General features: G+C 35.0%; 2 protein-coding genes across 4 annotated transcripts in view; both read left to right on the forward strand.

Moving 5' to 3' along the window:
• LOC142343235 (uncharacterized) overlaps positions 1-14,362 on the forward strand; it is a 595,961-nt gene that overhangs the window by 484,359 nt on the left and 97,240 nt on the right. The gene's annotated exons all lie outside the window — the stretch shown is intronic.
• LOC142343234 (uncharacterized) overlaps positions 1-14,362 on the forward strand; it is a 374,820-nt gene that overhangs the window by 310,740 nt on the left and 49,718 nt on the right. Inside the window, exon 2 of the mRNA XM_075395008.1 lies at positions 11,174-11,250. Coding sequence (XP_075251123.1) covers positions 11,224-11,250 — 27 coding nt within the window. The 5' untranslated portion in view covers positions 11,174-11,223. The remainder of the gene's footprint in view (positions 1-11,173; positions 11,251-14,362) is intronic.

The following is a 14,362-nucleotide window of genomic DNA, read 5'->3' on the forward strand; positions in this document are numbered from 1 at the left end:
TATAAAAGTTTTACACGATGATCCGATTTTGCAAGTTTTTGTCATTTTTTTCGTTTTGGTTTGTATTTTGGTTTTATTTGCTATAGAAAGTCTTTTTAACGCGAGCAGGGATTTTCTTTTTCTCGTTTTTATTTATAACAGTGTCATTTTGGTGGTGAGTGTTCAAAATTCATTCAAAAACTTTTTATACGTGCAATTTTAAAAATGTTTTTACATTTTTTTTGCAAATTTAATTTTTCATGTCTTTGAACATGCTTTAACTTCATTTGTTCTTACAGTACGATAGCTATGTATTTTTAAGCGTGTAATGCTAAATACTGAATTGGTTTTGTTTTTCTGCTTCATTTTTCAATTTAGTTTTAACTGTCCAAAAAGTTTTTTTTTTATTTCTATGGCTTGATACTGTCCATATTCTCCACATTCTTGTTTATATCGTTTTAGCTTTCTCCTCAGACCTATATTTTTTTTGCTGTGGCTTCATTTGTTTAATATTTTGTGCTTTTGTATCATTCCGTTTGTTTTGTCTTGCAACACTTGTTTAGTTTTTGCAACAATTTGAAGTCATTTTGCCTAAGATATTTCCAACAGGAGAACATCTATTTTTTGGGTTAATTGCTGTTACTCCAAATCAAATCAAATCTTGAGTGCTAAACTCTAGTATCCTATTTAAAAAACTCAGTTTAATTTGTAAGAATTTTATCTGCCTTATGATTTCACAGTGTTTTTTGGCGTGAAGAGTTGATTGTGGAGTTCTAGTTTTTTGTACTAGTATCCTGCTTCATTTCATCGCAGTGTTTAACCTTGTTAATAGCCGCACAGCGATAGCTGGGGCTATTATTGGCCTTCTCTGGGTTTTTTATTTCGTCGTCATGATTTTTGTTGCGACCATATGACGTCACAGCCACTTTTTGTTCATTCGTTCATGCAATTTCAACTGAATTGCATGTGTGACGTAATTTTTTGCTCTTAGTGGAGCGAGTTTTTTTTGTTCATGCGCGTGATTAAATTTTTGGTCTCACTTGACTTACCTCACTCTCAAAAATGACTTCCTCACTTTGAAATTGACTTTTATTTACTTCAATTCAAAGTGATAAGGTCAAATGGGCGTGTGTCATTCTAAATGAGGTTTATTAGAGAGCAGCTAATAGAGGCAGCAATAACTTATACAGATTTTTAATCAAAATATAACAGATCAGCCCTCAATGAAAAGACGAATTTTTTTGGTCTGTCTTTTTTACTGTTTTTTTAGACTGCCGATCTACGAATCTATTGCGGCTATTTTCTGGCAATCTGCCAGCTATGTTTAGTTATTGCAATCTATCAGCATTTTACCATGCGATAGGGTTGGCCCCTTTTCCAAATTTATCAATATTATGAAATGAAATTTTGCGACATCAAGGTTTCAGGTAGTTTTTTGGTCAAAATTATGTCTCATGGTTTAGGTCTGTGTGATTGTTTTGTCTTGTTACTAAATGATGTCGTGTTCTTATTTTTTTTTCGATAATTTCAATGCGCAAATTTTTCTCGTTAGGACTGTTGTAAGTTTTATCAATTTTTTTTGATCAAATGTGTTGAAGTAAAAATTTAGTGTTTTACGAGAAAAGAATTTTGTTTCGGCTGCAAATAAGTTTTTTTGTTAAGAAACGTGTCGTGTTTGTTGCCGAATTCTCTCGGCTATATTTGTTTTTCAAATTGGAGTGATGATTTTGGCCACGCTGAAAGTGGAGGAAAAATCGAGTGGTGAAATTTTTTCGCCCTAGCTTTAAAGTAGAGTGAGAAAATGTTGTTTGAACATTTTGACATATTATATATTTTTATTCCGAATGGTTTTAATAATCCAATCGTAGTGCATTCTAGGTTTAGTTTTTTAGTTTTTTTGTTTAGTCAATGAAAATTCTTTGAATTGTATGTCAGGGCTTATCCTTCTGTTTTTTTTCGCCTTACCTTTTGAGAACGATTTTTTACTCAAATCACCATTTTCACGCTTGACTTCTGACCTCACGCACTGTTTCATTTGAATGGATTGAGTTACGCAAAGTTGTGAATACGGTCAAAGTCAAAAGAGCAAAATTAAAAGAAGCAGAATAAACCTATAACGCCCAGTCATAAAGTCAGTACATTAGGTTATCAAAGTGAGAGCGATTGCTAGGTGACATCAGTATTAAGCTTAATAGCTTTCAATGTAGAAGCTGAATTAATTGTAGTTTTAGAATCTAACTGAAATTGCACTCCGAATTCGAACACTTTTTAAAACTTTGGAAAAAGCGTCAATGTGTATCTCTTTTTTTTCTCTTTCAATCCCGATGTGGGTGAATGGCGGCTATTTTCCGGCGATCTGCCGGGTATGTTTGTAATTTCAGTTAAGTGACAATTTTCGTTAACTGAAAGGAATCTGACAAGCACATCAACTGAAAACAAGCCACGAAATGATTTATGTATAAGCCCCGTGCTAGTACCTTCCAAAAAGGAAGTGAGGTTAACCAATAGCAACAAATTATTTGATCAATTCAATCACTAAAATACTGAGAGAATTTAAAATGACTAAGGTGCAGTAATTGTTTATTGCTAACGAAATTCGAAGCAATTGTTGTAACGTATTGGTCTTTTTTATGCAAAATTGTTGCCTGACCGTTTTCACTTTTCGAGTAATTTTTGCGCACCTGACATTTTGAGTAATAAAATGTTTGAGTCAAATGAAAAGTGCGCTAAAATTGATGTAATTTTTCTCACTTGAAATTTCAATAGTGGTTATAGTGGTGTTTAATAACCTATAATGACGCCATTTGAATCGCCCTTAGTTAATTTATAGTTCAAGACCCCCATTGAAGCAGGCTGTAACAGATTTGGGAAGCTTTTCCGTTTGTGACCACCAGTACTTTATGATTTTATTCACCCACTGTTAGAGCACGTGTCATTACACGGAAAATCATTATCTAAGTATTGGGGGAGTGAAAATAATATGCATCCACAAACCTTGGAGCATAAAAGGAAAAGATGCTAGATTTGAGCTTTCAATAGTCGTTCGAGGGCAATTCTTCCGACGTCAGTGGGTTATGTTTGTTTATAGCTGCAAATTGGTAACCTAGCAAAACTATATTGGTAACCTAGCAAAACTATATTTAACTGCTTTTGACCGTTACAATCCAAGAAATTTGGAATATATTGCGGCGTGTTAACGACTCGAAGAGGCGGGAGGAATATTGTTCTGTTTTTTCGATTGAGTGTCAGTTAACCATGCGTTCAAAATCCCTGCTAAGCGTAAAAACAACTGTCTAGGCCTACGCGATTTTGAAGATATTAAATAATATATTAGAACAAAAGTATTTTACTGGCGCATCTGAAATAGGGAGAATAACTTCCTTTTGCTTTTGTTCATTAAGCTTTACTAGTGACTTATCTTTTCCCCATTTGCTATTTGATCCTAAATGTTATTGATGGGTACCTTTTGTTTCTAAAAGCATTAACATCACAAAATTAGATCAACAGATTCTAGTTATTATTATAGCTTTTGTGTTTTCTTTCAATCATGAGTAGCTTGTTTTCCTGCTTGAACTACAGTAATTAATGGAATTTTTAGGTTTTTTGTAATTTGTTAAATTTTTGTTTTCTGTAATAAATTTTGCCTAAATTGTATTTTCGACGTTCTAGCTATGAAAATTCGATTGCCCGTTTAAACTATTGAAGTTAATTTTCAATCTTTGAAAACTCCTTAAGATGGTAAATATGTAGCCTGAAATTTTTCAGCAGCTGTATTAATCTTTAATGGGGCTCTAAGTGTAAGGTTCAGCAAAGCTGTCAAAGAACGCATCATTTGAGGAGCTGTTTGGGTCCATCTTCTTCCTCTGAAGCCAACAGTCCTATTCTAAGACTAGCTGCAACCAAAGCTAAGCCATTTCTTGTGAAGTTTGAGAGCATTTTGTGTCATTTTAGTTTGTTATGTTTTTATATTCAGTAGCGTTCCTTTTAGCAACACCTCTTCATTGTTTAATTGCTCTTGAACGAAGTTCTTAGCAATTATTGTAAACGTGTTGGTTTTTTATGCAAATTTGTTGCTAGACCGTTTATACGCTTTTCTTCTAGAACATTCTTTGACTTCTCAAGTGACGTTTTCACGCTTTCGTTCTTTCTTTTTGAGTGGTCTCTATGGCTCTCACTCCGAAGTAAAGCTTGTTGCTATTATAAAATCGGTTGCAGCAGAGCATCAAGAAGGGCCAGATAGCTCAGTGGGCAGCACATATGGTCATATATCGGGAGGTCAATTTTTTCGAATTCCGGTGGGGTCAAATGTTTTCCACCCGTCTGTCGTTCGAAAGCAATTCTTCCGACATTACTTGGTATGTTTTTAATAGCCGCGAAGCAATACCTCACTCAAAAAAATGACTTCTGGAATCACTTAATGAACTTTAAATTTTATGAATATTTACTTTTTAAAAATCGATAGTATGCATCCAAGTAGTGCCAAACGTATGTACCCTAATTCTTGAGTATTAGAATCGTGAGTTTTTGATTTTGAATATTTTGAATAAGCTCTATTAAGGCTTTTTCTTTATAGAGCGTATGCGTCTCATAAAAATGACAGTCCGAATCTAACCCAAGTCTATTGGCCTATTAAAGGACTGGTGGTTAATCTGTCTATCTTATTTTGTTAATTGTTTCAATTCATGGAAGGCCACAAGCGTCTCTCGTGGCTATTTTCTGGCAATCTCCGGTTATGTTCTATCTTTCGCTGTATTTGTTTCTTGTTGGTTGAAAAACTTAGTTTAAGTTTAGGAGAGGAAGCTTTGGAAGTATTGTATTCTGCAATGCGGACAGCTGCTAAGCATATGACATAATTAAAACTTTCGATATGAGAATATTAAGGAATTTTCTCATTAATTTTCTTCGCCAACTGAGGCTTTCATCATTTTGAATCTTTATTGGACAGAGTTGAAAATTTGTGCTCGACACATTTCAGTAATTATAAAGCAACTTATTCTTCTAATTCTGGATACTTTCTGCTCTACCTATAGCAATTATTGATGTTTGCTAATTTGTCTTTAATTTGTTTTTATTAATAGCCGCCCTCATCTTCTCAGCCTCATCTTCTCAGTCGGCTATTATAGCGCTCCTATTTTTTTACAATTCAAAGAATTTGAATTGTATTGGGGCGCTGTCTTTTTTTTTAAGATCTGTTCACACATTTTCATGATTTTTGAAGTCAAATTGGAGTAGTGATTTTGGTCACGCCGAAACAGGAAATGGAGCGAAAAAGCGAGTGGTTTTGCGGCGTGAATTTTGTTCGCTCTAATTTTAAAGTAAGTGCGAAAATGGTGTTTGAACAAAAATTCGGTTTCTCGGTAGTGGTTTTTTGTTCACATGCGGCAATTTCACTCTGATTTTAAATGTTTTTTCGATTTTTTGGATCGGATTTTTTTCTAAATGGTTTTCACAATCCATTCACAGCTTATTCTAGGCCTAGTTTTTTGTTTGAATTAAAATTTCATTTCTCGATAGTGGTTTTTTCGTTCATATGCGGCATTTTGACATTGATTTTTTGTTTTTTTTTTTCATTTTTTGATGTGATTTTTTTAAAATGGTTTTCTCAATTCACTCATAGTCCATTCTAGGTCTAGTTTTTCTTTTTAGTCAATGAAAATTCTTTGAATTGTACGTCAGGACTTGTCCTGCTATGTTTTTTTACTTCGTCGGATAAAAAAAAATGTTTCGCTTTGCCTCATTTTGCCGCTTTTTCAACATTTTGCCTGATATCTTTTTGACTTCTCTAGGCTAGTTTGTCTCTTCTCTCATTCTGCTAAAAGTGATTTTGAACATCAGTTGCTCAGCAAAGCAATTCAAAACGAACAGAGTCAGTATAAAAATTGAAGTCAGAAGTAGAAACGGGATAAACCCATAAGGCCCAATTTTAGATGCCCGCTATTTGAACGTCGTTACTATAAGTCTTAGTTACCATCTCTAATGCTTATTGGTATTGATAGTAGCCCCTGTAGCCTCTCTCTAAGAGACAGAAGTATGTTATGTTCAACTACGAAATGCCATCAAAATAAATCGGACTTAAAAAATGTTTTAGTACAAAAAATCTTTTTTTGTCAATATCTTCTATTCTTTCAATCCCATGCTTATTGGAATCAACGACGGCTTTTTTCCGGCAATCTGCCGGGTATGTTTTTACCTCTGTTTAGTGTTATTGAAATTTGTTGAGTTGCACTCAAACAATTATTCAGCTGCTTATTGTAACGGCGCGAGTCTTGCACGTGCAAAATTTTGGCATAATCGTATTTTTGACGTTTAGGAATTAGCAGTCTAAAACTAGCTACAACCAAAGCCAACCACTCCTGACGTTCAAAAGAAGTATCTGAAAAGTTAGTCGGTTATGTTGTTATATTAAGTAGTTTTCGTTTCAGCCACACTTCTTATTTGTTTTCTTTTTTTTGTATATGTTTTACCTTGTTTGGAAAATTTCATTTTTTTTATAAGTTTAGGTTTTTAAAAGACTTCGCTGATTTTTTTAGTACAGTGAAGAAATTGTTTATGCACAGGACAGACTTGAAATTCGCTATTTTAGGAATTTTGGGAATTGCTGTGTTATGTTTAATAGCCGCACAGCGATAGCTGGGGGCTATTATTGGCCTTCTCTTGGTTTTTTTATTTTGTCGCGATTTTTGTTACGACCATATGACGTCACAATTACTTCAAATCTGCTTTTTGTTCATTCGTCCATGCAATTTCAACTGAAGTGTGTGTGTACGTACGTCATTTTTCGCTCTTAGTGGAGCGAGTTTTTTTGTTCATTTGCGTGATTAAATTTTTGGTCACACTTGACTTACCCCACTCTCAAAAATGACTTCCTCACTTTGAAATTGACGTAATTCAATTACTTTAATTCAAAGAGATAAGGTCAAATGGGTGTGAGTCACTCTAAATGAAGGTTATTTGATAGCAGCTAATAGGCAGTAAAAACTTAATCAGATTTTTAATCAAAATAACATATCATATTTTGGCGGGATCCAGGCTCTTTTTGCCGTTTTTAACTGTTACCTTAATTACATTTGCATCGTAATAATTGGTAATAATTGGTATATTTTTACTGGTGTGTGACTGTCTATCCACAACTTGCTTGCGGTTCTGCGACCTTTCTGCATCTACGCCGTGGTGAATGACATGCGGTACCCGGGTTAGGGGGACCAGGAGGGGGCATCGTCAACTTCAGGGGCAAGGAAGGCGGATTATTCTGCGCAGTGTGGTTAAGTTTAGCCTTTTGGCTACCTCTACTGGTCTTTCCCACAGGTTAATTAACTTCAGGTCCGTGGTGTTCTTACTGCAGTTGAAGATGTGGTTTACGTCATGTGGTGGTACATCACATTTGGGACAGCGGTTATCTACATTGTCAAAGATTCTAATTAAGTAAGAGTTTAGCTGGAGACAGTATCCAGTTCTCAGTTGTGCTAGTTGGCTACGTGCAATTTGTGGCAGTGTTTGTTCTTCTGCTATGTTTGGTGGAGGTGTACCTATTTGCTTGCTGTCTGTGTTCAACTGAGCATGGTCCGTGTGTCAGTGGATACGCTTGAGAGCATTTTTGTATTCTTTGCGATTTAACTGCTCTTTATTGCTTTTATGTTGCTTCACGCTGTCCTTTTAAGTATCATTTAGTGTCGGTCTCTTGGGACAAAAACTGGTTGAAGAGGTTTCATGATCGGGACGATGGCTCTGATAACTGCCGGCTAGGAATTGCTCTGCTAAAATTTCAGTGTGAGCGTTGAGAGGCAGAATTTCACCCTCATTGTATAAATCTTTGATATCAGACGTTTTTACGCAGCCTGTAATTGTGCGAAGAGCAACGTTTTGTTGCGTTTGCAGATGGTTCCAGTTTGTATTGCTGATTGTGGAAGCACTAATGGGAGCACCACAGTTCAGGACGCTCCGACCAATAGCTTTGTAAGTCACTGAGAGTGTCTCTTTTGTGCAGCCCTAGTCGCTACCAGCGGTCTTTTCAAGTATGTTATTGCGCTTTTGTAATTTCTATTTTGTGCTGTTTACATGTTCTAAATTGAGCGTACTGTCGAAGGTAACACCAAGTACTTTGAATTTGGACTTTACTGTATTGGTAAATTGTAGATAGTGAGGTGTGGGTCAAACTTGGCCTCATTGCTCTAGGTTGTGAACACAGTTGCGCTTGATTTTTCAGCGGATAACTTAAGTTTTCTTGATTCTAGCCAGTCGTGTCAATTATTTAGGTATGGAGTTATTATGTCACGTAATTTTTCAACTTGTAGGTGTGATTTAGTTAGTTATATCATCAGCGTAGGACGTGATGTTTATATGTTTCGGGAGTAGAGGCAGCTTGCTCATGTAGATGTTTAAGAGCCTTGGCGATAATACACCACCTTGGGGGACACCCTGTTTTACCTTTCTCGACCTTGATTTATTATTCTATATTCTACGTAAGAAAATCTGCCCTGTAAGTATGAAGCGACCTCTCTTTCAGTGTTGTTCGGTAGTGGTGCCTCGAGTATGTCTCTTAGTAGTAGGTTGTGATCAACCGTGTCGTAAGCGGCGGTGAGGTCTAAGGCTACAAGTAGAGTACGGTTGCAGGGTTTCTTTTGATTAAGGCTTTTTTGTACATTGTTGGTGGTAATGTTGAAAACTGTTGTTGTAGAGTGCGCAGGTCTAAAACCATGCTCATGTTCTTTTACTGAATGTTCTATGAAGTCTCTCAGTAGTTTTTCTGTTTGTCAATGGTTCTCAAGTATGGAAGCCTCTGCGCGGCAGAACTACGATTAGGCAACCGCTCCCAGGATCCATATACACTGTCCACGAGCTGCGACAAACGGGTTTTTATGGCGGGATCAGGCAAGCCCAGTCTCTTGTCCTTGGTAAGCTAGTTTCCAAATTTTGTGGGACGTAATCGCGGTTGTCTCATTTGATTAAAAGATTTTCGGATTTAATTTTTCCCATTTGGCTATTTGCGTTCTTCAGTAATGGATAGATTCCTGTTTATCATTTAAACAAAATTAGATCGATAGATTACAGCATTTTCGAAGAAATTTGTTCCTTCAATTTTGTCTGCTTTTTTTCTGCTCGGGCAATTGTTTTTAATGTAGTTTTCTAGTTTCTTTTTTAATAAAAATCGTTACTGAGTCCAATTTTTGTTTTCTGTGAATTAAAATCAATTAATTGCTTTTGAAAGATGTTTCAAGCGATTAATTGAATCGTGAATTTTTGCCCTGATCGTTTTTCGACGTTTTATAGCTATAGCAATCTAAAATATTCTTTTTCTCGTTTAAGCTATTTCAGTTATATTTTTGTGTTCCAGAGCGTGATAAACTGGAAAAAGCTGAAGCCGTTAAGTGTTTGAGCAGCTCTTTGATGCTTTAATGGGTTTCTAAGTAAACGGTACAGCAAAACTGCTGAAAAACGCTTGATGAGGAACGTTCTAATAGTTTGAAGGGTGATTTGGCGCCTCGCCATTTTATCCATCCTTCGCGTTTATCCTCTCCCTCGGGGGCTTATCCTCTCCACTGTTCTGAAACTTGCTACAACCAAATTCAAGCACTCTTTGACGTTTGATTGCAATTTGTCTGATCGTAGTCGGTTATGATTTTTTAGCAGTTATTGTTACGGTTTTTAATGTTTTATTTGTTTCTGTTTTTTTACTAAGAACTTAGATTTTTTTAAATAATAATAATAATAATTCGGTTCCTGCGTAATCGCAGCGGAACCGCATTAGGCTACTGCGGCCTGTTCTCAGCTGCCCTTTTTCTTATTATTCATCACATTTCAGACTGTTCTTTTTATGAGCAGCATTGCTCTTTTTTTGGTGACTATGGGCACTTTTTTTGGGTCTGAAACTTCCACGTGGTACCATCATTGCAGCCAACATAGGTCAGGCTATGGTCAACCTGAAGCTATGGTTAAGTAAGAAAGTAAGAGCTCATCATTACGCAGACAACTTCACGGAGGCAGGGGATTGAACTCTCAAGCATTGGCGTGCGAATCATACACCTTACTTCTCGGCTATTACGCCTTAAGTAACGTTTCTGCTGTAGTGTCAGAAAATTCAGTAACAGATATAAAATTTGCAAGATCGTGCTTAAATTAAGGTTTGATGTCTCTGGCTAAGGTCACTTTGAAATTGTGACGTGCATCTCCAATCGCTGCTCGGTTCTCGATGAATTTCCGATTTTCTTATCAGAATCAGGCCACATGTACTACTGAGGACACATGTACTACAGTTTTTAATCGGTAATTTTATTTTCTAAAGATAATATTATCAAGTATTCCAACTTAGTAAAGTCTGTGTTTTCACTTCTTATTTTAGTTTGTTTTCGTTCTTGTGTTTTCTCGTCCTCTATGTCAAATTAATTTTCTAGTGTTGGCAGAGAATGATACGGCTGTCTTATTAAGGTGTGTGAATTCGGAAATTCGTTTTGATTTTTTCCCCATGATTTGTCCTGCTGTGCCTGTTTATATCACGCCGAGCAAAACTTTGCACAGAAAGAGACTACCCAAAAAATCTTCATCTAATTTTAAGAGCACTTAATCCTTTTATGGAAGGAAAACTACTGTCTCACAAAATGCTCTTCAATTTGGCCGGAAAACAAGCAATACATGTTCTGCGCAAAACATAATAATTATTGAATGCGGTGCTATCTTTAAACACACACGGCCATTTTCAAAGTCTGATTTTGGTGTGCCAACTGTATTTCTCATTGCATCTTAAGACCACCTGCTATAAATTTCTCTACCGGTGAAGTTGGTGTGTTTTTCATTTTGGGAGAAAAAATTGGGCCATTAATTAATCATGGCTGGGAAATGAATTTTTTATTGCTTTCCAAAGCATGTTGATACAACGTGGTCATGCATCTTATACAGCACAGGTGATTTCCACTATGGAATAATATGGAAACGCTGATCAATTTTTAATCAACGCAAAGTTGATGTTTTGGGGAAATTATGCCAACATAAAATTGTTATAGCATTTTCAGCATTGAATTGCGTCTTTAGTGTAGATCAGTGAAGATTGAGCAAATAGGCGTTTGTTTTATAATTACACGTCAGCTATCCACTCTACGATTTCAGTGACCTTTTTCATTTGCCACTAAATATTCTGCTTTTAAAAGTTTATTTTTGTCCCATTATTTTGCGCGACGTTGCGCATAGCGTAAAAATTATATTTTTTTTTTGAGAAAAAGAGAACTTGGGTGCGGGTGAAGTACACTGTGAATTATGGGCGCGGGCAGCAGCAGGCGAAAGGTAAGCATCTTTCATGTAATGGTTGATACGTTTTTAAATAGTTTTTCTGCATCAGTCACCTTTTGATGAGTTTCGAAATATTAACTATTTTAGCTGTTTAACTTAAACACTAGAGCCAACAATAGACTGACAATTTTTTATTCGGTGAAAAAAACGTATGACGAAGAAAAATAAGCCGAATGTTGTGCAATAGCTATGGTATCTTTCAGAAATAATACATTATTAACCGTTTCTTCATAGTTCAAAATTCGGCTTGCTGGCCTATCGGCTTGATTTGACCGCCACCTGGTTATACACTCAGACGAAAATGAGTTCTCAAATGTGCGGTGAGTTTTCTAAACTAACGTCTGGAGAGAGAGGATAGCACACTAAAGCCTTCATTGAAAGCAGAAAAGCTTATGGACTTAAAGTTATAAAAAATTTCGGTCTCGGGGCCAAATAGTTTCTTGAATTAAAACTTGAAATGCTTGAATGAGAGCATCCAATGTCTGGTAGTGTTCTCTGTATAAAGTCCTTGGAACGCATGAAGAAGTGTTATAATTTTGACCTTAATTGTTTTTCATCGGGGTTCTATAGACGTTTTTATCTATAAATATAATTTAAAGCAACTCTGCTTTTAAAAAAATAGCTGGAGTAATTTACAACTTGCCATAGTCAATAATACATTTGCACTATTGAAGCATAAACGTTTCTAAGACTTAAAAATGAAAAAGATATTGCTGTAAACGCTTTGCATGTGCTTTAATGGCTATTGTAAGCTCCTAACAATTGTTAATTGGTTAAAATTTGAGCGAAAGTATTTCAGTTCAATGCGTTTATCATCACAATTTTTTTTGGAAAAGCAACGAAAATGCTTTTTTTGAAGCCTAGTTATATTGGTAAAGAACTTAGGCAGAAAAACAGCGTTTACCGGATTTTGATACTTTTGCGGAAAAACATCGTTGTCTGATACTTTCACTTTGAACACATTTTGGTGATTAACAAAGTGTATTTTTATTTCAACTATTTTTTTTGATTTGACATAAAAATAGCAACGATAATCTATTTTTTAATTTCTGAAATGCAAAAATATGTTTTGCCGCATAAAAAGCTTCACGGATGTAGCAGTGATTCGAAAATCAAACATTGTGTTGATTGTTGCGACACAATGCAATTGGTTAAAATCAAATATGGCGTCATGAAGTTATGCCTCATCTCATTGAATGAAGAACTTATTTCAATGTAGTTTTTGAAGAAAATCTTTGAAAAGTCAAGAAATTTTTTTCAACAAAACTTTAAGACATATGTACTATTCTTTCGATTACAAAGTGCACAATGAAATAGCCAGGAATTTTACCTAGAAAAGTAAGCCAATATAGCTAAAACTGACTGCTTGCCTAAAAATGGACATCGATTTACGTTACATCAGAACAATCCTGCTCTCTTGTGTTTATTTTCCACCGTTCAAAGTTGAAATTACGCTATCTTATTGGAACATAATAATTGATCCGACCCCACTTGGGGGGGACTATATACTCAAATGTGTTTTTTTAGTCAAATTTGGCTGATCGATATATTCATTGTAGAGAAATGTGAGTGGTATCATTAAAAAGCTCGTCCAGGAAAATGAAAAACATTTTTTTCGAATTGTTTTTTTTCCAGGAGTTATCGAGGTTTAAAATTTTGTGTAAACACGTGATGTTTGCCATGATTTTGTTCACTTTTAGCGGAATTTTTGCTGAAAATATGATTTCTCAAAATATTAATTCAAAATTAATTTTATGCTACAAATGGAACAATTTTTTATTCTTAACAGACGAACGGTGATTAAATAAAGTTGAGTTTTCGTCTCATAGGGAAATTTACTATAAAAAAATTCGATTTCTATTTGAGAGCTGATATTTTAAAAACCAATTCTTTTCGAGTCACTTAGAGACTGATAACTTTTCAAATGCAGTATCTTTTAATTGCAAACCTCATTTACAGTCAAATGATGCTCAATGAACAAATAGTTGGTTTTCAAGGAATCGCTTTTTTATGGCTCCGAGTTTTCGTAATTTTTATTGAAATTTTGGTTTTTTGAGATTATAATAAAATTTTGTAGTCCTATGCCATTGACTCGTTGACTAAAATTGCAACAAGCTTCCTAAAGAGCAGTAAGCAAACCTATGTAGAATTAAGTAATTCGATTGGACAGCTAATGGCTGTTCAGACTTTAAAAACAATTTTTCGGAATTTTTCTGATTATTAACCGATCTTAAATCTGTTTCTTTGAACTGTAAGTCAGTCTGACCATTGACAGGGCGCCCTTTTTTCTGCTTCAACCACGATTAATCTGGTTTGCGATTTCATCTGTTAACTATTGTCTTTACGACTTTGATGCCAAGACTTTTCCTATTTTTTTTTAAATTTTGGTTATTTTCAAAATTTTGATTCCTTTAGAAGACTTATCTTATTATCCTACTTTTGACAGTTTCCATTGTATTAAGGTTTTTAGATGAAAACATACGTTTTATTAGCCTCGACATCGTTTCTCGCACTTTTCTACTGATTTTTGGTTTTTGCCTGTGTTTGTTTTCATCTTCATTGTCATACGACTGATTGTGATGACTTATTGATTTTTTAAGAATGACAAAATTTGTTGCCTTCCCATGCAGGCTTAACTTTTTATAACTTATTTCTTACTGATTTCCGTTGAAAGCTATTGAGTATGATGGCTTTGATACTACGAGTTTTCTCAAAAATTTCGTGGTTTCAATATATTAGTTCATATTTGTTTGAAGTCATATTTTTACAAAGAAGAATCCCCTTGTTAAAATATTATTTGAAAATGAAAAAGTTTTTATTGAATAGTTCGTTTTTTAATGGCGTTGACACTTTCTCTCATTTTTTCTGTTTTGTCTAATTTTTCTTTTTTATGTAGCTGTAAAATGCTGAGAGCTCTCATAAACTTTTAATTGAGGGTTGAATGAACGAAGTTGCTCAATGCAGTTTATTCAAAGCAATATCTTTTTTTTCAAATTTTTTATAAAGACTTTTTAGCTTTTGTTGTTATATTTGTCAATCTGTATCGAATTTTCAGTATTGAGAGGCCTCATCCACTTCCTTGTTATTCGAATATTAACGGGTCTAT

This window comes from Convolutriloba macropyga, chromosome 7 (genome assembly GCF_964194025.1).
Source record: "Convolutriloba macropyga chromosome 7, txConMacr16.3, whole genome shotgun sequence".
Classification (NCBI taxonomy): domain Eukaryota; kingdom Metazoa; phylum Xenacoelomorpha; order Acoela; family Convolutidae; genus Convolutriloba; species Convolutriloba macropyga.